This window comes from Manacus vitellinus, unplaced genomic scaffold (genome assembly GCF_001715985.3).
Source record: "Manacus vitellinus isolate BGI_N305 unplaced genomic scaffold, ASM171598v3 scaffold_5_pilon, whole genome shotgun sequence".
In the NCBI taxonomy this organism is placed as follows: domain Eukaryota; kingdom Metazoa; phylum Chordata; class Aves; order Passeriformes; family Pipridae; genus Manacus; species Manacus vitellinus.
The window spans coordinates 38,467,138-38,493,422 of record NW_021940682.1 but is presented as its reverse complement, the minus strand read 5'-3'; the positions used below and the strand labels follow the sequence as shown (position 1 = coordinate 38,493,422).

General features: G+C 40.2%; 1 protein-coding gene across 1 annotated transcript in view; it reads left to right on the top strand.

Moving 5' to 3' along the window:
* The window catches only part of PDZRN4 (PDZ domain containing ring finger 4), a 246,893-nt gene that overhangs the window by 207,743 nt on the left and 12,865 nt on the right, over window positions 1–26,285 (top strand). The window contains 2 exon segments of the mRNA XM_029963521.1: window positions 21,212–21,310; window positions 23,558–23,620. Of these exon segments, the coding sequence (XP_029819381.1) occupies window positions 21,212–21,310; window positions 23,558–23,620 (162 nt within the window).

Below are 26,285 nucleotides of genomic sequence, written 5' to 3'. Positions count from 1 at the left end.
CACTCTTCCAGTAACAATCATCCCCTTATGATGAGGGAAGGCATTTCAGGAGCAAATTCAAGTTTACCATTTCTGTGTCATTACACTTTTGAAGTGATTGATTTTACTGGTATTTTTTCCTTAGAACTAAAGAAGGAGTAATTTTGTTCAGATTAGTAGTCTGAGTGAGGCTGCTTATGTGAGTAAAGATACTTTAACTCCTATAAGTATTTATGGGTTGACATCCTCATGGGCCGCTAAAGTGTGGTCTCCAGTGACATTCTGAACTGCCCACCACTGCTGTAATAGGCCAAGAGAGACCTGCCTGCCTGGTGAATTCCTACCAAAGGCCTTTTCAACACATAGATTATTTAACTAGTAAACCAAACAGATCTGTCTATCTTGTAAATACATATTTAGGGCCTTTTTAACATGAGTATTACTGAGCTCATAGCCTGTAACAGCACTCTCCAGAGCTGTGATAGCCTGCAAAGACCCCTCTGTGAGCATTACAGGAGCTTGCTGCCATGCAATTAAAGCTCCTCCTCAATTGCTAGCACCTGAACAAACAGCTTTTATGGAAACAGCTTCTGTGCACACATGGCCAGCACTGCTGATTGCTGCAGTCAGGTTCTTTTGTTTTGTTACCTGATGAGTGTTTCTGTACAATGAAGCTAACCCAGAAGATGTGTAAGCATCAAAATGGAAAATATTTCTTAGATAAGAGTTTTCTAGAAATTCCTTACATGTAGCATGGAAATTCTCTGCAAAGCTACTACGTCATGTTTTCTGTTTGATAGTATAAAGGGGTGAGAGAGACAGAGAGAGAGAAACCTTGTTTTGGTAGGTATCCCTCAAACCAAGTTCCAGCCATGTTAAGGAACGATGACAGTGATGTGGAGGGGAAAAACCACCTCTGTGATTTGCTGTAAGGTTGTGCTTGTTTTCTGCACATGCTACAGTGATTGGAGTCTTTTTTATCCCCCTGAACTTCTTAAAACTTGGGATGAATCAAAAAAATAGCCTTTACCAAATAAAAGGCAGTTTTTGAATTTAGCAACCACCAGACATAATTTAAAAAGGAAGGCTTCAAGAAAAAAGGATCCCAATAGATGTGGGTGTTGCAGTTTAGAAGAGCTGAAATGGTGGACAAGCTTATGTCTTTCCAGTCTCATCTGACCTGACTGGTATGGTAAGAGGAATGGGAACAGGCTTGCTGTGGTGTAGATTTTCAGTGGAAAAGCAGATACTTCTCACCACATGCCTTACCTTATGCAGCTGCTGTTGTGGTGGAGGGACTGATCTCACATCTCAGAGTGGGCTTAGGTAAACTGGGACTTCATCTTAGAATCACAGAATGGTTTGGATTGGAAGGGACCTTAAAGATCATTTGTTTCCAACTGCCCTGCCATGGGCCATTCATTAGACCAGGTTGCTCAAAGCCTCATCCAGCATGACCTTGAACTCTTCCAGGAAGGGGACATCCTCAACTTCTCTGGGTGCCTTACCACCCACACAGTTAATAATTTCTTCCTAATATGTAGTCTAAACATGCCTTCTTTCATTTTAAAGCCATTACTCCTTGTCCTGTCATGACATGCCCTTGTAAAAAGGCCCTCTCCAGGTCTCTTGTTGCCCTCCTTTACATACTAGAAGGCTGTTCTGAGGTCTCCCTGGAGCTTTCTCTTTTCAAGGGTGAACAACATCAACTCTCTCAGCCTGTTGTTATAGGAGTGAGACTTTGTGCATAATGTTTATTTTCTGACCATCAGTTCATAATCTGCCTAGTGATTATGACTGAATTGTGGATGTCCCATGGCATAAAGACATTTACTGACACACACATTATTCTGATTTTTTGTGGCAATTCTTCTTATTATATGAGATGTGGTGATAAGTATCATGAAGGAAGAGAGCAGGTACGTGTGCCTGTAATCTGTGGTCTTGGTTGCTTAGGAGAGTCTTGGAGTGATTAGGGTTTTTTCTTCCTGTTGTATCATACAAATCCAGAGAAAAAAGTGGACTATATTTTAAAGGTATTAATTGAAAAGCTTGTGAGGAAAACTCCTGGACGAGTAAATAGATCTTAGAGTTTCAGCTGTACCCAAGAAAGCACCACAGTGATTGGGGCTTATAAAACCCTTCCTTGTGATTTTTTTCTTTTAACTCAAAAGGAGTTCTGAGCTGCTAACACTTGGCCTGTGATCCAGCTGACTGTTGCTATTGACTAAAAATGGAAGAGGTCACAGTTAAAAGGGAAAAGTGACACTGGAATATTTTTTTTTGCTGTATTTTTTTGAATAACATTGTGTAATAATTAAAAGAAGACTCTTAGCATGCATTTGGCATACAACAGCGTAAGATTATGTATTTCACTGGCATTTTTATTTTTAAAATATCCATGAATTTATATGATTATAATTTGCACAGAGACAATAATAATTAGGGAATTTCTCCCTAACTGTGGCCAACTGTACTCTGTAAATGAGCAAAGGATTGGTAGAAAAAGCAGTCCTTTCTTTTCAGTTTTTCATTTCTCTTTTAAGAATTGAAGTAATTTTTCAAGTATAAATTAATTAAGCTTAACACCATTCTACTAAGCTTCTTCAGTTATGATGTACTGTATTGCTACAGGAATTCACAAGCAGGTCAGCTAAGGACAGTTGTATTGAAAGACTTGCCAAGTCAGTCAGTGACAGAACTGGCAGCAAAACCCAGGAACCTTTAATTGTAATGCATCTCTCTTTTGGCCATTAAATCACTCTTCTTCCTTGCTAGTCAGTGGGTCATTTAGGTAGAAGAGAATTCGGGGTAGTTTCTGTCACAGTTGTCTGTTGATTTTGAGTGTATTACTGTATGTCATCACAAAATTCTGACATTCAAAGCCAATGAAGTTGCTGTCATCTCACTTTCCCTAAGTAATAAATATCCCAGTTTAGGGATTTGAATTGAGTCCACAACTTCAGAGGATCATGAGGGAATAGGGAGAAAAAGACACAAAACTGACATGGACAAATTTATCAAAGTTATTACCATTTATTGTGTTTTAGAACAGAAGGAAAATATATCAAGTCAGTGATATCCATTTTGTTTCATGATTTCATAAAACAAGCACAGGGTTACTCCTTATTTCACCTGGAAGGTAATAAAAATTCTTCCTTGTTGTCAGAGCTTATGTTTTTCCAGGAAAATGAAGAAAAGTGACTATAGTTCAGCAACACTTTATTGCTGGGCAACATTACAACATATGGTATGTGTTTTTTCACTCAGTGAAGAACGAGAAGGGTGCTGGCAATATTTTCATGTTTATGGTAATCTGTGGGTTATAAATCTTCTGGTTTGGAGAAATTCTTTGTTTAGAGAGTTCTTATATTATTAGCCCACATATCTCCATATATGCTTTGCAGTCAAAATGTTTCTAAGGGTTTTATTAATGCTATTTTTCATATGCCTTCTACTTGAATGTTCATGTAGTCTATCTTGGAGGCATGAAATCTAGCTATAAAGACAAAAGATGGGAGAAAATAATTTAGTTTACCTGTTCTTTTAAAAATAGCCTAAGTCATGTTAACCAGCTTATTATAATGTCACTATTTTAAAGCTTAGTATCCTAGGAAATCCTAGAGCACAGGAAGCACGGGCTGAATCCCCCTAGCAAGAGGGAACCTTTTACAAGAAAATGGACTTTAAACAAGGTTTCAATATTATGCATGCTGTGCCTTCAGAGGAGAAATCAAAAAAACCAGGAGAGGCCTTTTCTCTGAGAGTTTGCTTTTTTATTTAATGAGGGATCTCTTCAAAGAGAATGTGATAGTCATTCCTGGAGGGCATGGTTTGGTGAGCAGGAATGCAGGTGAAACTGTATTGTGCATCAAAAAAGCAGGTGATGAGTTTGCTTTGTATTTCATCTCATGATTTTACCAACCTACACAAGTATGTATTTGGGGGTGGAGGACATTTCCACGTACAACAGAAATTCGAACAGCTGAAACTCAGCATGGATATGGTGCCCATAGACCTCATTTTGGTGCCAGGAAAATAAAAATGTGTTTTGAAAGTCATTGCCTATTGCTTCATATGCTTGATTTATAGACACAAATTTGTGATTCAAATTTGCATTTTTTAACTATACATATTGTAATATGTGTGTACCTGAAGGTAAAAAATAGCATGGATTGGATGGAATTTTAATAGTGCTTTTTAAGAATTTTTAAGTTCAACTTTAAATTTAACTTTTTCATAGTATTTTGCATTTACTGTATCTGAAAGACAAACTGAATTACAGGACAGTATATCTCACAAATGCAATTGCAGTTTCAACTTGATTTAATTAATATCCCAATATAACCTTCACACAGTTGTAGATCTACACTGTACAGACACATGGAATTGTAACTGGTTAGGAGTTTGGATCTACAGTTATATGTTCTGCTGTCCAGATAAATGCTTGCGGCAGCAGATGTTGGCACATCTGTTATACCTCCCCAATTCAGTTGGCTGCCTGGGTGTTTAGAAAGTGCTGATGAGGCAAATAAATCTTCTGACATGTTTCAAGCCCAAAGCAGTCAGGCAGAAGTAACAATGATGTTTACAGAGCCAAGTACTGGACAGTAACATTTTGAAATACAGCAAATATAAAGTATGATTTTACCTGCAGTAGGTGAAGTTTATTGTGTTGTATTGTTTTAATTTATTATTTAATTTATTGTATCGTGAAAGCTCACTATGCCACATGATTCTCAACTGATTTGAACTGCAGCTATGACAACCCATAAACTCCTGGGGTTTTGTCTAGAAAAAGGCACTTGCTGCCATTTTGAAACAACTCTAAGCTATGAAGGGGCTCTTTATTGAATTCAACTGCATTGGTAATCAGAAACATATGTGTTTTTTGGAAGAGGAATAGTGATCTTCTGGGGACCTGAAGTTCCTGGTCTTGTTAGAATTCTCACTTTCAACAGGTTTTCTTCTACCCATTGAAGCATGTCAGATTTGAATGTTTTTGTACCATTAGAGCCAGGAAAACTCCAAAGTATCAAAGAGGACATTCACAGACAGAGAAGGATATATCTGATAATCTCAAGTGCGGAGACTGATTTCTAAGTACGTAGAACATTTGTAGGTGTTGGATCCCCTTCAGTCCTTAATTTCCAACACGACAAATGATAAACAGAAATGTAGAAGTCACTGTAAAGATTTTAGCACTGATGTCATGTGCTAATATTGTCCAATTTCCTGCAGTAGATATCACCCCTAAATTTTCCAAGTTGCTTTCAATTACCCCTATTTGAGGCAAGTCCAGAAATTGCAGAGACCCTATTGAAGAGGGGCAAAGAAATGGATGCTGATTATACAGCAGATATAGTTATAGTTGGTATGTTTTGCAGTATACAGTCTACAACTTCTCAAAACAACTGTTCCAGGCTTTGACTACCCTCATGGTAAGAAGCACTTCCCTAAATATCTAGTTAGAATTTCTGAGTAGCAACCCATGTCTGTTGTCTCATGTGGCTGTCACAGTGCGTCTCAAGGAGGAGTCTGATTCTGACTTCTCTGGACTCTTGCTTTCAGTACCTGGAAGAAGCAATAAGATCTCCTTATTAAGAAGGTAACTTCTCTTCAAAATGCTAACCAAGTGCAGTTCTCCCAGCTTCCCCTTGTAGGAGATGTACTCCAGCTCCCTAATTAGGTAATGGACTTCTAGCCAGACATGGAGTGCTGTATTCCTACCTGATAACCAAGAGAAGGTCCATTCCAATATTTTATGTCAGAGCCATGGTCATTGGAAAACAGACTGGAGAATAGATTCTGGAAAGTGTCAACAGAAAAAAAAAAATTGGACTGGTAAAGTTTGAGGGGTTTCTTCTCCCCACCCTCAAGGAGCTCTAACCAAGGATTCCTTAGGTGTATCTCTGATTTTTCAAAGTTGAAAGCCAAAGAGTTTTAATATGGGGGTCAGAACAGGAGCTTTAGTGAAAAATCAATTTTTTACCCCTTCAAATACCTGTAATAATATATATATTTCTTTTATGTTTTGTCATAATTGTCAAAATGTAAAGTACTCTTTTAGTACTGCAAGCCAATGTGACAATTTTGTATATTTACGCACACTGCACAATAGAATAGCTACTACTTCAGTCTGCTTATCTCATTTTACCAAAAGGTTCAGTTTCTACCTTGTCTGTGATATTTCCACCTACTTTGTTTAATGAGAAGAAAGTGAGAATATATGATCTCATCATCATGGCCGGTCTTCGCGAATGAAGATCCGGGAAAGGTCTCCACCCACATTCGTTACAAGTGCGCTGGTGATACAGGGCTTTGCAAATGCAGGTAAGGCCTTCGAGCCTGCGCAGTGGATTTTTTAGGTGAGACACAGTGTGCGCTGAACTGAGCCCACCCTTTAATCCTGAGGTTCATCTGCCGGGGCCGAGCAAGCTTGGACAGTGGCAGCGAGGTCCTCAGGACGTAGGTTTGTTTAGAGTGACCTTCTCTTAGATGGATGGCCTTACAGGGCTGATGAGCTCCATCTGCACGGGTTTAGAGTTATCCTTGTGTGTTCCGGGGCTCCTCTCTCATCTCCCATGATGGCACTGTCCGCACAGGCGAAGCTCCCATTTTCTTGCTCCATTCCGCGCCCGATGACCTAAGATTAGTGAAAAGGAAACCCTTTGCGGCATATTGCATCTAGCTAATTATACTTTAACCTCCTCTTGTATCCTTGCAAATTCACACTTCTGTTGAGTGAAAAACCAATAGTGAGAACTGAAGTTGACTGCTGAGAAATACTACATATGAGCAGTTCATCATGGATCTCTCTGCTCAGAAAGCAAGAATTCATGCTTTTCTCAAATACAAAACATACCGGAAGGGGTGTTGTGTCTCAAGCAGGAGAAAACATGTATGCATATATGTTGAAGAAAAATATGTGCATGCAGTTAAGTCATCATGGCTAGGCTTCGCGAACGAAGATTTGGGAAGGGCTCTACCCACATTTGCTACAAGTGCGCTGGTGGCTAAAAAGGCCAATGCGAGATAGACAGGTTCAGTTGCAAAAGGCACAGCAGAAAGACTCCCTAGGTGGTATCAACAAGACACGGTTCTTTCTGCGTTGCCTTTTCTCCTCGAGAGCGATCCTGCGTGCTTTCTCAAAGGAGACAGCTGCGTTACAGATGGTGTGTCTCCAGACCTCCCAATTGGAGGCCAGAGTAGACCAGTTATGCTAATCAATATGGCCAAGGCTGAGATGTTGTTTCAGGGAGTCCTTGTATCTCCTCTTTGGGGCTCCTCTCTTGTGGCAGCCGGTGGCAAGTTCACCATAAAGCAAGATCTTAGGGAGGCGGTGGTCCTTCATCCTTGAGATATGTCCTGCCCAATGCAGCTGTGTTCTCAGCAGCATGGCCTCAATACTCATAACTGCTGCTTGTTCTAAACAGATGTATTAGTCACATAATCTGACCAGTGGATGTTTCGGATTGTACGGAGGCAGCGTTGATGGAAGCATTCTAGGAGTCACAGGTGGTGGCGGTAAATGACCCATGATTCAGATCCATATAAAAGGTAGACAGCACTATGGCTCTGTAAACACTGATCTTTGTACTTTTCTTCAAGTGTTTATTTCGCCAAACTCTTTTATGGAGTTTTCCAAAAGCACTATATGCCTTTGCTAACCTGTTGTCTATCTCCCCGTCAATCTTACCATCCAAGGAGATGAGGCTACCTGGGTAATTAAACTTCTGGACTGATTTGAGCTCTGATTCGCCAATGGTGATTATGGGGATGATGGAAGACTTCCTGAGGTGCAGGTTGATAGAAAACTTCTATCTTCTTTAAGCTGACTTCCAACCCAAAGAGCTCAGCAACGTCTGCAAAGCAGGATGTTAAACGCTGCGGAGCTGCTCCTGTGTGAGCAACAAGGGCGGCGTCATCAGCATAAAGCAGCTCCCGGACAAGATGGTTTAAGGTCTTGGTGTGGGCCTTCAGTCACCTAAGGTTGAATAGGCTTCCATCAGTACGGTATCGAATGTAGATACCGTCCTGATCATCGAGGTCTGCCGTGGCCCTTTGGAGCATCATGCTGAAAAAGATTGTGAATAGGGTTGGTGCAAGAACGCAGCCTTGTTTCACACCATTGGTTATTAGAAAGGGCTCACAAAGTGCATTGCCTTATCTGACTTGGCTGTGCTGATCCTCATGGAGTGAGATGATCATTTTAAGGAACTTGGGGGGACATCCTAGACATTCCAAAATCTTCCGTAGACCTTTCCTGCTCACAGTATCGAAAGCCTTGGTGAGATCAACAAAGGTTATGTAGAGACCTTTGTTCTGTTCCCTACACTTCTCTTGCAGTTGTCTGAGGACAAACACCATGTCTGTGGTACTCCTGTTGGTTCTGAAACCACATTGGCTTTCAGGTAGAATTCCATTTGCTATAGCGGGTATTAATCTGTTCAAAAGTATTCTTGCCAGGATTTTGCCAGCAATGGAGAGCAGAGTAATACCACGGTAATTTGAGCAGTCGGATTTATCTCCCTTCTTCTTGTACAAAGTGATGATGACTGTGTCACGAAGGTCTGATGGTAGTTTGCCTAGTTCCCAACAGCGCACCACAAACTTGTGAAATTTAGCATGGAGTGCTTGGCCCCCATGTTTCCAGACTTCAGGTGGAATTCCATCAACCCCAGCTACCTTGCCAATTTTCACCATGCAGTTAAGTACTTCTAATAAGTTAGCATCCATACTACACCACGGGAAAAGAACAGAAATAAAGAGGATGAATATGAAGGTGGAAGAATTAGGGAGAAAAGTGATACCATGACTTATTTGAAATAAGAAAGTGGATATTTTACTTTCCAGTAAGTTTGATCATCCAGTGTGTCAGACCTGTCATCTTCAGCCACCGGAAGAGAGAAGAGAGTGAGCTCTCTTATCTCTGCCTTATTTATATGTTGTGTTATGCTAAAGGATGATATGGAATACTTCCTTAGATTTCCAACCCCCATTGCTAAGGAAGGCCTAAAAAAATCCAAAAGCCAACCCACTACATTCAGACAATAGGGAAAATGGTTTTTATTAGCATTTAGGGTATTTTGTCTTTAATACTTCCCATAAGGGTTGATTTTGGGATTTGTATTGTTGACAGGAATATGAAGATTTGGTACTATGCATGCTAGCTAAGGGGGAAAACTCAGCTTTGATTGGAGGTTTGTGACTTCCTGGAGGATACACTGTCAGCTATTGAGCCTTTAGCAACCAGGAAGCCTGTAATCTGTAAAGGATTTCTTTTTTCCCTCTTTGAGTTCCATGTGAAATACACTCACTGTAAACTCCACTATGTGTCATCAAGCTAAAATATCCTGTAAATGCAAATCAGACAGGCCACACAAGGCTTGCCAGGCCCACAGAATTAAAAATTGTATTTGTCTCATTGCTGTATGCTTAGACCCTTCCTCCCACTGCAGTGCTGAATTTGTTCATAGCATAGTGATCAAAAGTTTCTCACATTTCTAGTCCAGCTCCATTGTTCATCCAACCCAACCCATTTCCCCATCTGCTCTGTGACCGCTGTCTGCTCCCTGTCCTCACCCGATGGGAGTCTCAGCTGACACCATGGTGTCTTCTCCCTCGCACTCATGGCCTTCAGACTGTTACTGATCATCAAACATCAGACTTCTGAATATGCACTGGCAGGCATACCATGCCTCAAGTTACTTCATTGTTTGATTTTTTATGTAGAAGTGTTACACACACCAAAAATTTTCACTCCAGACCTGTAGGGTAAGAATGAAATCCCACATCCAATAGAGCTTCTTTATTATCAAAGGATTCATCAACTACAGAGCCAAACTCTGTTCTCATAATTGCAAGATAATATTTCATTAATAGGTGCCTATATGCACCTATATATATATATATATATATATATTTTTTTTACCACTGCTATCATTGTCTACAGCATCTTGCTGTCCCAGACCATTCTATGTCTGGACACAAAACAGCATGTGGCTCTAAGTGTAGCTATAAAACAGGGTTTAGCAGGAAAGTGATTTTGTTTTTAAGTATTTCTCATTCTACATTATATTTGGTTTTGGTTGGATTATGCGTTTGAGAAATGCTTGCTGATAATTGTCCTTTCTACTTTGATGTAAACAAATCTTGTGTCAGAGATTCCTAACTCTAAACCAGACTTTGAAAAATGAGGATTAAATTTAGCCTATAAGGTAGAGCCTGCACCCCTTGAACTGACCATTGATTCTTCCCACTATGTGGAATGGAGATAACCCTCTGTTTCTTTGTGGTAAGCTACAAACCAGATCCATTCTGGCAAATCTGACACCCGATGTGATTTGTCCTTTTCGATGCTGTTTATGTGAAGTCAGGACAGTCTTCTGTCAAAATTGATAAGCGAGAAGACAGTGAGGAATGTAATTTTATTTGTAACAGCACAGCTGCCAGCAGTTCCAACTTGTTTACATCTGGGCTGGCTCTGTCTTGCTCCATAGCTTTTCTGTTTTCATCCAAATAGCCCCAAGTACATTGTGGTTGTACCTGTCTGCGTAAAATCTGAATAACAGAACATACTGGGACTGTTAGAGAGAGGAAAAAAGAACTTAATTTCTTTAGGTTATTTTCACAACTTGAGAATGTTGTCAAAGCGAAACCTTGAATTCTACCAAATCTCCATAGGCATTTGCAGAATGGGTTCTAAATGGGTTCTGAAACTGAACTGTAATCTGCTAAAATCCTGCAGCACTGGTTACTTTCCATGGTGAAGGTACTAGAAGAGTTGTTTTGCTTCTCTGATGGAAGCATTGGTTTTTTGATGGAAGAGGACAGTGTTAGTAAATTAAATCTGCTACGAACTTTTAAATACAAGTTTATTCATTGTGAAAAGAATGCAATGGGACCCTGCAGTGACCTGTGAAGGAGAAGGCCATTTCACTGCACTTTGTTTCACGCTGAATACTTCTGCAACATAGCCTACAATTAGCCTGTGTTACATAGACATTAACGTATTTCCTGGAAAGTCCCTTTGACAGGAGAGCATAACTCTTGATGGCATTAGAATAGTTCTCAGGTCTAGGATGCCTTTGTTTGCCTGTGGTATTATTTGCTTTCAGTCTGGCAGTCCCAGAATCCCAGGTGGTTTTGATCTTTTTTTATTGGCACACATAACAAAGCTGTAGTGATAAGCATTTCCTCTATATAGTCTCTCCTGTGAGCTGTTTCTGTACAGTAGCTCACCCTAAACAATCAATTGTCATGGAGGTAAAGTGAGAGAAGGGGTTTATGTTTGATCTATCTTATGACAGATGAGCTCTTCTAGCAAACTGAAAATTCTTGTTTCCTTTTGCCATTTCCCTTTTTGCAGTTATTAATAAATAGTTAGTCTTCTATGTGGTTTGTCATTAAAAGGTAGTAGAGTCCAGAGATGGCTGTAAATGTCACTGCTCTGGTTCTGTGAATTGTGGTCATCTGACAGTTTTCCTTTCTCATTATAAGCATATAATCTGTCACTGTCTTTTCAAGATTTGTAATCATGCTCTTAAATGAATTGTTTGATGATTGTCAGGAAAGACTCTCTGCAGTGTAACTGACCGGCCTGACATGCACTTACATACAGATATATACACACTGTATGTACCTGCATAGTCATACACAAAATTTTTACACACAGGCACATGCACACACAAGTAATGAATTAAATATTTAACACCCACCTCAAGCCTGAAAGCAAAATACCTACCTTAGTATGAAATTACTTTGTTAAATGTACAGTGGAAGCACCACAGACTCTCTTCATCTAAACAGAGATAAGTAACCCATAAGAAAAAAAAAAATCATCATATTTAAAATAGATTGTTTTGATGACTTCTGCTAATGCTAGGACTTACACCTCTTTTTTTTTCTGAGTTTCCACAAATTACTTCTTGTCACCCTTAAAGACATAAATTCTAAACAAAGCAGAGCTAACAGTGTTGGCAGCATCATTTTGGCTAGTGTGAAATGTGATACCTGTTTGAAACAGTGTGTCTGTTTTAAGTGGTGCAGTTTTACACATTGTACATGCTCTGATCATTTGTACACCACAGTCACAACTCCTCCTGCATGGTACAAACTCAGAGGTGAAATAAACTGTGCTTTAAAATGAAGTCTAAAGAACCACTTTATCCTGCTGATGATACTTTTTTATTTTTTGTTACAAACCCAGGCTGTCATTTCCTGTTTTACCCGCACTCTCATTTGCAACATATCAGTTTATGTAACATGTAATACCATTCTCATCACTTCTGAATTTGAGAATAACTTTTCTTTTTATTAACTCCACTGCTAGCTCTCTACCCTCCTAGGGCTTCATTAGATTGAACTGTTCCTGTATGAAGAGTGAAGATTCTGTTCACATTATTTATTTTTATTTCACAAGTAGAATTACTTGCCAGTGATGATGAGTGTGTGGCATTATGAAGATTAAATATTACAGAAGGTAGCAGTGTATATGACCAGTGATTTGGCAGCCTGAAAAAGGCAATCATGTGGAGGAAGAGACCAAGAAAGTGAATGCTATTAGCGAGATGCTGCTACGTGCTTGGCTGTTTGAAGCTCTGCCTGATAATGATCCAAATGCTTACGTCACTGCCAGGGACAAGAACTGCAGAGCTGGGATTCCTAACACAGTTATGAGACTGAGACCAAGCTTTACTTGATTTCCATAGTTTACAGAAACCACTAGCAAGAGGTTGATAAAATTGATCTGACTTTATAGGACAACCTTCCTGTAGTAACCCTGACAGAAAGTATGAAAAGCAGCCAAAATTCAGCTATGCGTATAAACTGGAGATAGATTTCACCCATAAAGATGAGAAATAAGATGATACTGAAGAAAGGATCTTAATTTTAAGGTGTGTATAGTCCCTGGAGTCCCTGAGCACTTCTATTTGATGCCTCAGAAGAGTGACACTAGCTCAGATGAATGAGGATTTTTTTTCGGTGTAACTGGTTTATTAAAGTAAGTCAGGCTTTAATGTACTTTCTCAGTTAATTCTTCATTGAGCTATTCTGTAAGTACTCTGTTCTTGGCCTTTTGTGCTTCATTCATTCTGTCAATTATACCATTAGCAAGATGAACATTAAAAGCAGCTTCTCAGCTATTACTACAGGTAAAAAGGAAAAGTAAAGATAAAAGTAACTACTTTTCTCTTATATTGCTGTATTATTTTGGTTTTGTTTTATCTTTTTCTTAAAATTTATGCTAAATGCTCTGGTCCTCCACCTTGTATCGTCAGATATTGGGCCCCTCATTGCATTCAATAAGCCTTGATTTCTTCTCAAAGTGCAGTCAAGGCTATGACATAGAATAACTTGCCTTGCACAAAGACACTGCTTTACAAGTGCTTCTGAGAGAAACTGAGGAAAACAAGGTCATAATCATAAAAGTTGTCAGCTAAACCTTGGTTTATTTTAGCCTTTGCAAACTCTTAGGTCATCCCACTATGAAGTAAATTATGTAAAAATTTTGGAGCTCTGCCTGGTAGTGGTCTGTGGAGGGGTCGAACATAAAGGTGTTTCACCTCACACCTGAGGTTGTTTCAGAGTCTGCACATGACCACTTATTTAGCAATGGGCAGTAATTCACTAATTGGCGATAATTGCATTGTTCTGGGTGGCTATGAAGTTAACCTTTTTTTCCCCTTGATGTTGCAATAATATCAGCTAGTAACAACTGTAATCTGGTTTTGGTCCAAGAGGTACTAATAATCCTCCACTGGTACAGAAAAATTCCTGAACAGACAGACATGGCCATAGACTGCATTTCTTGGACATTTTTTGCCTTAGAAAACATTACAATGCTGTGGGCTTTGTAGATGGAACTTGTCAGCCATCTTTCATACATTTTAGTATTTAAATAAAACATATCTGAATTGCATTGTTTGTTTCACCACACAAGGAGTTTTCCAGACTGGCAGCATTTTATCTTTCTGCTGGTGCAGCAGGAATGCTTCTCCAGTATGCTATGATGATTTCCCTTTCTAAAAACTGTGTATGTACTGTTGTGTTGATTCCTAATTTAAAACATGTCTTTCATACTTGTAAATAGCAAAACTTCCCTTCTCCTTTCTGTCTTTTTTTTTTTATCCCCCATTCAGGAGAGTTGTTTAAAGGGAAGAGGGAAGAAAGGACACTGTTTTGGTTTTACAGGCTAGACTTATACTGATCTTTTCCTCTAAAGATAATGGAGCTAAATGAGATGAGCAGATGCTAGTTAGTGCTGAGATATTAAATAGTTAACTGTATCACAAAGTGAAAATGTTTAGGATCATCTGTCTTACCATGTAACAAAAATATAAACCTTGAACTATGAATCACAGGTTCTGTTGCACTGGAGAGTAACACTAATTAAAATTAATTTGTTTTTTGAAAGCATCTCAATGGTGAGATGATATTTTCATTGTAATGAGGACTTAAGTGTTAACTGATCACACATTGTCCATTTCGGAAAAACACTGTTGTGTTTTGATTCCATTCTGCCCCTTCTAATGGTGTTACCACAGTTCATGGAACTCATTACTCTGATATACTCTACGGGTGAAGAAAACTCAGCTATGACAATTTTGGTCCTTTTAGTGGGTGCAAAAACTGCTATAAAGGCAGATGGGGAATATTAGAAGGATGTGGAATATTTATGGTATTTCTGCAGTGCCTTTCAAACATTCTACATTTATTCTTTTATGTGCTGCTACTCTGGTAGTGTTTGCATTGTTTTCTGCCTACAGGTAGTGAAAACAAGTCATGAAAAGTTACATGAGGTGACTGCACCAAAGCAGTTACAATTGAATGGGGAATAAGGACTTGAAATCAAAATGCTTGTGGAAACCTGCTAAATAAACCCTGTTTTATGAGGCAAGATCTTACTAATTAAAAAAAAAAAAATTGTGATGAATTTGAGAAGGTAGGGAAATTTCCCCTCCTCATTGTATCACATCATCCAGGGAAGAATCTCAAACATATACTCAGTAATCTCAAGTACACCAAATGATTTTTCAAAAATTTTAGATGTCTTGATCTTGTGACTAGTTACTTATATCGATAAGTTCATCCTCATTTCTTATTAAAGGGTTCCAATCTGGAAATGGGGTCATTGTATTTCCATACACTAAGAAATTGCAAAGGGGATTGGCACGTTTCCTTGTCAGCATAGTTTCAGGAGACTCCCAGTCCTAGATGTGTGTTTGGACATGAGATGACCAAGTGTAGAGTTTACCTTTTTCACACTGCAAAATAATGTTGAATAACTGAATGGCTTTAATTAGTTATACTGATCTACAGTTCATACAGTAAACTAGTTTTCCTGTATTTCATGACAAGTCATCAGTGGACAAAAATGAAAAATGGACATAGAGTGAGATGACACAACATTATACTGTCTAGCAACTGGACTCTAAACCCTTTAGATTAGAGCTGGGGCAGTGTTTGTTTCATTAAACCTCCATTGCATTAGAGCAGCCCAGGAGTTACAGTTCCAGGCAATGTCTTCACTAACTGTGAATATGGTAGGTCAAATTCAACAAAAATAATATTAACACAGAGAGTGTCAAGGCTTCCCTGAACCGTTCCCTGAAAGTTCCAGGGCAAGCGACATTAGATCTCAAGTTTATGAGTTTCGAAGCCACCCTGTTGCCTCCAAACACTGGAAGTTCTTGTATGGGCTTTGAGAGTCTCCTACCTTGGGAAGAGTATGTCCTGCTGTTCATTGCCACTAATTTGTATTGAGCTCTAATTTTTTGTTTGCCTTATTTCTTACCCATACAAAAACAACTTCTTGTCACACAGAAGTGTGAGGGGGCAGGCAAGACAACGAATCAGAGGATGAGGGAGATGAAGGAGAACAAAGTGGCAGCAATAATAGGTTATTTCAGCAGTGCTCAACTGTCTGTGTGTTTCATACAGAGTGAAGTAGTCACTTTAGTAGATGAGACTTTCTGATTACCGGACAGTAATTTCTTTACAGATTTCTATAGGTGAGATAACAGGATGGGTTATAAAGTGAGAGTAAAAGGAAAGTGATGTGGGGGCTGTATGAACATGGGCACTTAATAAGAATGGAAATACTTAGTGGGAAAGGGGAGAAAATGGTGAGTGAGGCTACTGTGTGTGAAATATGGGTTAAGGGTCCCTTAGGGAAAGAGTGAACTGAGATGGTTTTGAAGATGAGAATGGAAGGATTCTGTTGGTAGAGAGAAGTGTTGGGATGGGATGGTTTGAATGCAGGTGGGAGGGAATGACAGGGCTCAGCCACACTTTAAATGGAGTGTTGAACAGGGAGTAGCTAATCCTGACAGAAAGTGGGGAGGGGTTCAAAGATCTTAGTAGACACCATTGGCAGAGTGGCCAACAAATCAAAATGTGGCAGAGTAAGTTTTCCGTGTGTGCAGTTATTCCAGCACGTGGTCACCAGGTGAATAACTCTTGTCAACATCTGTGCACAGTGAGAAGAAACCTTACCAACTTCCCTCTTAAGGTTGTAGTCTGTTTTCCAGTATGGAGGGAAAATGTGAAAAGTTCCGAGTTCTTCTTCCCCCTAAAAGACTGATCATGGAAGGGTTCATGGTCTCTTTTGTACCAGATCATCATCTTTACTCTGTGTAATCTAGCTCTTAGTAGAAAGACCCACTTCAACTGCTAACTTTTACAAGGTCTCCTTTAATAGCGTTTAACCTTTTTTCAGCAATTCTGGAAAGCCAACAACCCACTTGCTGATGTTTATAATTTACTCTTCTAACACTTGAGAGAAATGACAGTAGTAACCTAGTCTTCCTCCATAAAGAGGTGACAGCTGATTGTTTGGTCTTATGTGTCCTGAGGCTGATAGCCTGTAAACTGCTTTTCCATCATTGAAGAATGTCGGCCTTTGGCCAGGAGCCACAGGCTACAGCCACTCCTCCATCACTCTAGAGGATGATCAATATAACCAGTTTCAAACCTTCAGAAGCATGATCTGCACCTCTTTGTTCTTTCTTCTCATGTCTGAAGATAGCTACTTTGGAAATTTGCATCCGAGTCTTTCAAGAGGGGGTAGTCCTTATTCTAGTTTCCATATTTGTCTTTTAACCAAATAATTTTTGGCAAAACGCTTTAAAGTGTTGCCTAAACTGTGGCAATACACTGAATTTTTATACTGCCCAAACAGAGAAAAGAAGCAGTAAATCAGAGTTAGCAATTTGGCATTGATTTCTGTCACTTGGCAGTAGAATACTCTTCATGTTGAGAGGCGGTTGCCCCAGTGTGCCCGAAAGACAGGGATGCTATCATCTCCTGAGCTCTCTCTTCAGTCCTTCTCCTCCCGCCATCTGTCTGTCAGCACTATTCATGAATATCCAAATATTGTTTCTGGTAGATTTTTTAAAATGCTGAGTTTTGAAGACCGTCAGTTCATTCCCTACATACACAGTGACAAAACCAAAGAGAAGGCGTCTGCGTGTGTGCGCACACGTGTGCACATATCTAAAGGGATTTCAGAGAAGGAAGTTACATTCTTACAAATGTACTGCTGCCAAACTTACTGTTTCTTCTGTTAAAAACTGTTAGTGAGAGAGACCTTGACAAATTAAAGGACTGGGCAATCAGCAACCATATGAAGTTCAACAAGGGAAAGTGACAGATTCTGTGCCTGGGATGGGCCAACCCTGGTTGTTCATATAGACGGGGGAATGAGATGCTGGAAAGCAGTGCCACAGAAAAGGACCTGGGGGTCCTGATCAATGGCAAGTTGAATATAAGTCAGCAGTGCCCTGGCAGCCACTGGGGCCAACCACGTCCTGGGGGCCATCAGGCAAAGCATCACCAGCCAATCAAGGGAGGAGATTGTCCTGCTCTGCTCTGCACTGGGGCAACCTCACCTTGAATATTGTGTGCAGTTTTGGGCACTGCAATATAAGAAAGAGCTATTAGACAGTGTCTAAAGGAGAGCAATGAAGACGGTGAAGAAAGGCCTTGAAGGGAAGCCATATGAAGAGCGGCTGAGGTCACTTGGTCTGTTCAGCCTGGAGGAGAGGAATCTGAGGGGAGACCTCATTGCAGTCTACAGCTTCCTTGTGAGGGGAAAAGGAGGGGCAGACACTAATCTCTTCTCTGTGGTGACCAGTGACAGGACCCAAGGGAATGGCTTGAGGTTGTATCAGGCAATGTTTAGGTTAGACATTAGAAAAAGATTCTTCCCCTATAGGGTGGTTGGGTGCTGGAACAGGCTCCCTAGGGAAGTGGTCCCAGCACCACGCCTGACAGAGTTCAAGAAGCATTTGTACAATACTTTCGGGCACATGGTGTGACTCTTGGGGATGGTCCTGTGCAGGGCTAAGAGTTGGACTCAATAATCCCTGTGGGTCCCTTCGAACTCGGCATATTATGTGATTCTGTGGTTCTGTGAAAAAAACTCCCACACCAAAAAGCATCTGTCACAAAATACGTCAATTGTATTTGACCATGATGGTCCAGGTTCTCTAGTGTCTCAGTTGCCACTTATCTGTTGTAATTGTTTCAGATGTTTTTGTTACACAGAGTTAAAGATGATACTTGTGGGCTTTTGCTCTTAGAGGTGATTTAATATTTTATGCAAAGTGTTTTTGAATTTTCCAAAGATGTCTTTTCAACCCTTGTTTGTTTGCTTGTGATCAGGATATCATGTTTCTGGTTAAAAAGACGATGCTGTGAGGTTAGTAGTGCAGATGTGCCATGGGCAAAATGCAGTTATCTGGAATGACTTCCAATGAAAAGCAAGAGACCTCATCCAACTTCTCCCTCATGCTGAATGAGATATTATTTGAGTATGTACTTGCATCTAGACTGAAAAATATGAAATGGTTATTGGGCTTTTCACACAAAGTACCAGTATCTGAGTGTTAGGTATCTACACCTTCTAAGTGACCACAGCCATGCACAGTCATCAGACTCCACCCCATTTAGTCATTTAGGAAAGAGGTAATCCAAGAACACCAAGTACTGATCTCAGCTCTAAACTCTGCTACCAGAATGGAGAAACAAAAGCTGTGGTAGCCCAGGTACTATGAGCAGCCAGGGCTGTTGCATCCCAGTCAGAGGGTGTTAGTCACTGATACTTGTCATCAGCTGGTTCCCAGAGACAATTTTAGCAAATCTCTTGGACTCCCAGGATGAAGCCTGTTGGGTCATCCTCATTTTCCTTTGTTCTTTCATGCCCTAAATGGTTAAATTATTCTGCTCATTGAGCCAGTACACTGATAGGATTCAGTTTGTTTGCAGCCTGAAACGTTGGTACAGCTTTGCAGTAACATTTTGAAACAAATCATCCATGAGAACTTGAAGGTTGTTCCCATCCAAAGAAATTGTGTTCAAAGCAGTCCGTGGGGCCCCTGTCCAGCCTTAATGTGGGGATACAGGAGGTTGTGCCAGCAGGACAGTGAAAGTCAGTGGATTTCTGCTTGTGCACAGATCCTCATTTGCCTTGATTTAAAGGTCCCAGTTTCAGTCTTTTATGGTGTATTTAGGTTTCCTTATAGGCCTCCACGGGACCACAAGCTTCTCTATTCCTTAAAAGTATACCTTGTTGCTGTAATTGAAGCCATTTTGTTACTGTAATTTCTCCCTAATATTACAGTTCTAGTCAAGTGTTCTTTCCCTGTGGAGGCATCAATTATTATGGGTTTTGAATAGGCCTCCCTTCAGTACACATAGTTTTGCTTCTGATGCCAAAATCAGGTCACTGTAGTTGTTTTCCCTAATAAAACATTATCTTGTGTTTCTTCTTTCAAACCCAATGTGTAACGTGTACTGGTTAATAATTCCACTCTTTACCATGCTACACAAAACTCCTGCCATTTTTAAGAAAAACTGAAGAATACTACAGGCTTTGTGGGTTTTTTTCCTACATTTTCTTACTTTTTGTTAATACATTGAATGTCCAAAGTCCAGGGAGAAGCTTACAGGGTTTGTGCAGGTAGTAAACATACATAGATTTGTACATTGGTGAGGGGGTAGGGGAGCGAACCATAGCAGTGCACTTTGTGAAAGATGTTCAGCTGAAATGAAAATGTCATGAGGCTCATTGGCTAACCCATGTGTGTGAAGTGCAGGTTCTTCTGTACATTGTGGCATCTTGACACCTGGTCCCCACAACTCATTGGATTCAGTAGTGAGTCACCACTGCTGTGCACCCTGTGTCTGTTTGTGGATTAGTCTGCATGACATCTATGGGGATGGGAAGGAACAAACTCTGTATCACAGACTGAGAACTGAAGCACAGATTGGTCTCTCTTCTTTTATTGCACAGCCTCAGAAGCAGAAGCTGTTAAGGTCCAAGTGTCACTTGCAGACTCCCTTTAAATACAAATATCAGCTAAAGTTTCCCATTTGCAACCAAGCTAATACTCTGTGTTATTGGGTTCATTCTGCTTTATTACAATTGTTTTTTTCACAGTGTTCAAGATAAGTGCAGTTTTGTATTTTTTGTGAACAGTTCCTCTAAGAAACCCTAAAGATGCTCAACTCAGATGGATGGATGTAGTAGTTATCAGTGTGCCATCTGCCCTAAAACTTACACTTTTAATAAGATGCCAGTGCTGGAACAACTGACACTAAAAATATGTTTTCTGCATCACCTCACAATTGAGGAAGATGCCAAGGCTGTTCAGCTCCACAGGAGATTCCTTGAAGGATCCTTCTGTTGTCTAACAGCTTCTGCATTGAAGCTACGTCACTAAACTAGCCAAGGAAAGAATTATGGTATTAATGGAAGGCTATGTTTTTGCTTTATGGCACGGATTGCTGTTATAAGGGAGTGGCACTTGTGTGATGGATTGATGGATGTGTAGCCAGTCTGTCTCATATCCTATAAATCAATAGCTGGTGTGGTGGGACTAGAATGACGGGACTAGAATGACTATGCAATCTGTTGTAAGCCAGCTTCTATTATCCAAAAGTCAAAACCCTGCAAAATCGAAGCACAGCTATATTTCTCAAAGTTTGACCTGTCTTACTGAACAGTTCCTATATAGCTTGAACCTGCAATGTGTTGGAATTTCCTTCTTAGTTCTCAGAATAGTTTCCCCCTTAAAAATGCAGACAAAATATTGTGTCTTAAGACTGAGCGGTATGAATAGGTCATACAGTATGAGGATGTCAGTGGCTTGGTACTGCCCTGTGCCGCACAGTTTTACCCACCCTTGGTAAGAGCCACCACACAAGCCTGTATATTTTCTTGTAGGAGGTGGAGCTGTGCCGCATTGGCAGCCAGGAGAAGCTGGGGCTGACTGTCTGTTACAGAACCGATGATGAGGAGGACACAGGAATCTATGTCAGTGAGGTAAGGACATGGCACTGGGGAGGAATATGGGAGATGCTCATGATGGAGGGCTAAATGTGCCAGGGAATGTACAAGCAAGTGCTCTGAGACCAGAGTGCAGAAGTGTCAACCTGCAACCAGCTTGTGTCACTCTCAATTAATTTATATTATTAGTTTAAATCATGTTGTCCAAGCAGTGTAGTTATTAAGGTGGGCTTCTTTAATGTAAGTGCTTTTAATTACAACATCATAGTTAGGGAAGTACAAAGCAGTCTGTGCATAATCTGAATTTTGAAAGAAATGTACCCTTATGATGGAAATCAGGAAGATCTTTAAGGGAGAAAAGTGCCTTCTCCACACCCTGCTTGCATTCTCCCCCTGCTACAGCCTTGGTAATCGTAACAGTGGTCAGTCATTATTGTATTATTTTTGCTTTTGTTACAGTTGGGGTACACACAGACATATCACAGGTGGGTGGAGAGAGTAGCTTGGGAGATGAATTGCTGGAAAAACAAAAAACAGAATACTGGATACTGAAATGGGATGAACCCTCAGATTTCATTTGCTTCACTCATAAAATGTGGCAAACCGCACAGGGTTTTAGTATTTCACAGGTCAGTCCACAAGGCTTCCAGGAACACTATCTCCCTTTGAGTCTCCAGCCATTCAAAGAGGGGTTTTTTTTGGGTAAAGCAGAACTCTTGTGAGTTCAAGGTCACTGCTGAGTCCAAGCTCACTGGTGATTTTTCTGCATGAACTGTGATCCAAATTTGTCGCTTTTTCAACATGTTGAACCAAATTTGGACATTAAGAAAAGGTTCTTCACTTAAAAGGGTGGTTGGTTCCTGGAGCAGGCTCCCCAGGGAAATGGTCACAGCACCAAACCTGACCAAGTTCAAGGAGCAACTGGATGATTCTTTTAGTCATATCGTTTAGTTTTAGGTAGTTCTGTGAGGAAAAGGTTGTTGGATTTCATTAACCTTATGGGTCCCTTCCAACTTGAGAAATTATGTGATTCTGTGATTCTAAATTCTGAGTGAAGCTCATGGACAGAGAGGATCGGTAAAGACAATTCTCCTATGTATCGGTGGATGGGGATGAAAGCAAGATTGCATATTCACAGGCCAGTAGCAATGTCAAAGAAGCTGAAAAGCACAGCCTTGGAAAAAGAATGAGGAATTAATATAAATTACCCAGGACTATGTCTTCCACCAGTTGTATAAGCACTGCTATTAAAGTCTGTTTGACCTTGTGAGGGCAAAGAAAGTTCATGAATCTCTTAATACATTCCAGGATTATATCTGAAATGTTCTGGTTTTCCTACATGGTAGAATTTTTTCAGACCTTTGAAAGTGAATGTAATTATATTGTCTTTCGTACTTGATTGAGCACTTCAGGTTCATTTCTTTTTTCTATGACAATGCACAAGACAAAAATAATATCTGAGATGTAGAGGATGTAACCTGTGAACCAAATGCTCAACTCAAATGTTTGGTTTGAAAAAATAGCTTATGGTGTGTTGAGGCAAAATAAATTATTTTAGATAACTATCAAATGAAAGGTGATAGATTGAATTGCCCTGTAGCAAACAGTAGGTCATTGCTCACGGATGAGCTGTAGTGACTTTGATAAACTATCAGTGGAGACCTAAACATCTATTTATCTTAAACTAACTTAAAATTAGCTGGTTCAGACTAGGAACGATATACAGGACCTGTGAGTGATCTATACAATGTGGATCCTTTGGGTTTTTTTAATGTTTCCTTGTGAACTGCAAAATTCCAGAGGAAATAGCAATCAGTAATCAATCAATAGATTGATTACTGAGATAATAATTTAATAGTAAGTGTTTCCATGGAAGAAAAAGAATTGTGCTCTTTTCCCAAAGACAGGCTAATTTGTATAGAGGTATCAATTGCTGCAGAAGCACCTCAGTCCATAGTGAACTTTCACAGAAAAGGGTCTCTGTCATTAATTTTCAATACTCTGATAGCTGAAGGTTAATGCCTGGCAGTGGCATAGGAAAGTATTAATCTGAAAATCATATGCTCCCAACCCTTTCACCCTTTCTGTTTTGAGGCCTTTTATCTGAAACAAGCTTATAGAATCATTTAAAGAACTGTTGAGTTCATGTGACTCTAAGGGAAACTTCAGCTTGCCTCTGTATGGTGTAAAAATGGTACTTTTTCTAATTATGCAATTGTGCACCTGTTACAATTTCCTGTAAAAATCTTTTCATGTTCAGTTAATGGATATTGTCCTGTGCAGGTTGATCCAAACAGCATTGCTGCCAGAGATGGACGGATCCGTGAAGGAGACCGCATTTTGCAAGTATGTGGCAACAGACTCTTCATTAAACTCATTCTTCAGACAAACATGCAGTGCCATCTTCTCTGTGGACTGTTAATGAGGGAAGGAAGTTCTCTTTGTTACTGTGATCGATGAGAAAATCCATGTCTGTCTATTTTTTAACACAATAGCTGGGAGCTAGAGTGCGTGTACTGAAAAGTGAGACTGATAAACTCGTTCTGGCTCATGCATTTACATCCTATGTCTTTTTTTCCCCATATTTATTAGAAAATCTCATTTCTACTACGTTCATCTCGGTGTGAAATTCTAAACAGGATCCTGCAGATATGAGTGTCAGAGATTTGCTGCTCATTCACCAATCGCATAAATTTGGGTAAAGCTCATTTCTGCTGAGCATAGATGATAAGAGTTTTCATACAGAAAATGTACTATTAGAGAAGGATGATCCTGAACATACTTAAGTAGGGAGTTCATTAAGCCTTTGTTAATGTTTTCTTTCGTTCCCCAATAAAACACCCCTTTTCTGAATTGTTTTCTTACCCACCATCCTGGCTTTTTTTTCCCCCTTCATTTCTGTTATCTGCTCACTGAAAGAGCTGCCCCGAAGATAGGTTTTTGTGATACAGCATAGCTCCTGTGGGTGAGGGTAGCTGGCTCCTGGCTCTGGAGGAGGGAAATGAACCTGTGCAGAGAGGGAAGTAGCTAGAATGGCAATGGGTTTCCCTTTTTTAACAGACAGTGGATAGTACATTTTTTGCCCTAGTGCAAAATCACAGAACAGCTACCAAAAATCACTAAACAGGAAACTCTTTGCTGTATTGTAGCATTGTAATTCAGGTTCTGAGTTGATTACCCTTGCATTTTGACCTTTTTTCACTGACACCCCAGAAGCAGCTCCTGATGATCACAGGTTGCTTTTCTGTAACATAGTCCATGATTGCCCTTCATTAACGCATGAGCTTTGAGTTTGTCACAAGGTCAGTCTGTTCCTTCCTTCCAAGCTTTTTATTTGTGCAGGAAATGTCTTTGCTGAAACTTGTAGCTGTATCTCTTATCCTAGTTCAGCTTACATCACCTTTTGGAGTGTAGCTACACAACAGGGTCTACCACCTGGCTTACCAAAGTGGTCCATTATCTGGAGAGGAAATAATAAATTAGATTTTAATGTCAGGGCTCACTCAGGGGCTGCTGGTTTATTCTCTGTGTGGTTGGGACTGTAAAAATATTCACAGGACAATGTTCTCCCCCAGAAGACACAGATGCCACGGTGTGAGGGAAGTGAGGTCCTCAGCAGGACTTGGGGTGAAGGGACCACACCAAGTGGTGCACCTAGGAGAGGAAAGTCAGGGCACTGCCTTCTATGTCATTCTGTAAAATACCTACTGAAGAAAGAAAACAGGATATAACGGTGTTTTTAACTTTCAAAAATCAGAAAAACACCCCTTTTTTATTCAACCAAGTAGAAACAACTTTCGTTCTGACTCTATGTTTGTCAAAATAAGGAACTACTCTATTGAGAGTACTTCCATTTTTTGCTACTTTCCTTGCTTTATAAAGTTTCTGGGTGGACAGCCAACAGCAGGTCAGGTGAATGTTCTCCAGTTCCTAATGAAATTCATTTCAATTTTGAGTAAAGGCTCTGGGGATGAGAGAAAACGTAGATAATTCTGCCATCCTCTTGTGGACTGGAGCATTACTTTAATGTCAGTGTTGATATACAGCTATGAGTTTGATCATTAAAGTTAACACCCAGAGAGTTATGTGGGGTTTACTTTCATATCTGAAAATACATTGAACCTCTATCTACTCTTATTGATGAGGTAACTCAGAGAAATAGAAGGTGACAGTGCCATTATGGGGGGATTACACTGAGGCTGGGAGAGAGACAGATCCCTGAGCATGGGGGCATTTTCTGTGGGTGACAGGTGGCATTGGTTGAGGGAGATTCTCTCTTTTGTGTATTCCTCACAAAATTACAGTAGGTTTCCTCTCATTTTTGAGGCTGTTAACTGCTCCCTTCTCCTTCTCAGAAATTGCCAACCTTCACAGTTTCCTTAAGCAACTGAAAACTGCCTGAGTATTTTACATGAAATGTTGCAAAGTCAAGGGAAACGTTTTATAAGGACAGTCTTAGTGGCACTTGTCTAAACTTCTGCTATTTTTAGCTGTGAACCTCCAGTCTAAGTGCTGTCCAACAGGGTCAGATGCCGTGGGGCAGGCTGAAGTCCTGTTCATCCCACATGATGGTGCAGCTGAGGCGGGGTGGGCACCTCCACGGGAACAGCCTGGCTGCCCCCTCTGGGGTCCACAAGGAGGAGTTACTCAGCTGATAAGAGTCACTGGAGTGGTCACCATGGCTCGGGATGTTTTGCACAAGATGGAAATCTGCTCCTGAGCCTCTCTGTGGTTGCATCTCTGTTTTTCAGGTTAGAGCAGCACTGTGTTACCTGGGTTGTCTGGTCTCCCAGAGACCACAGCTGTGTAAGCTTTGAACTGTCTCAGACATTTCACTCATTGCCAGTTAGGTCACCAGGGTACACTGGAGTTTTCTTTAATCTGAATTTAAGCCGTATTTTGAGTCAGGCCAAACATATGCAGAAATTCAACTTTCTCTTTCATTTACAACCAGAAGTTTCTGCTACTTTGAAATTGAACCATTAGATTTTTTTTTTCCCTCAAGTATTCA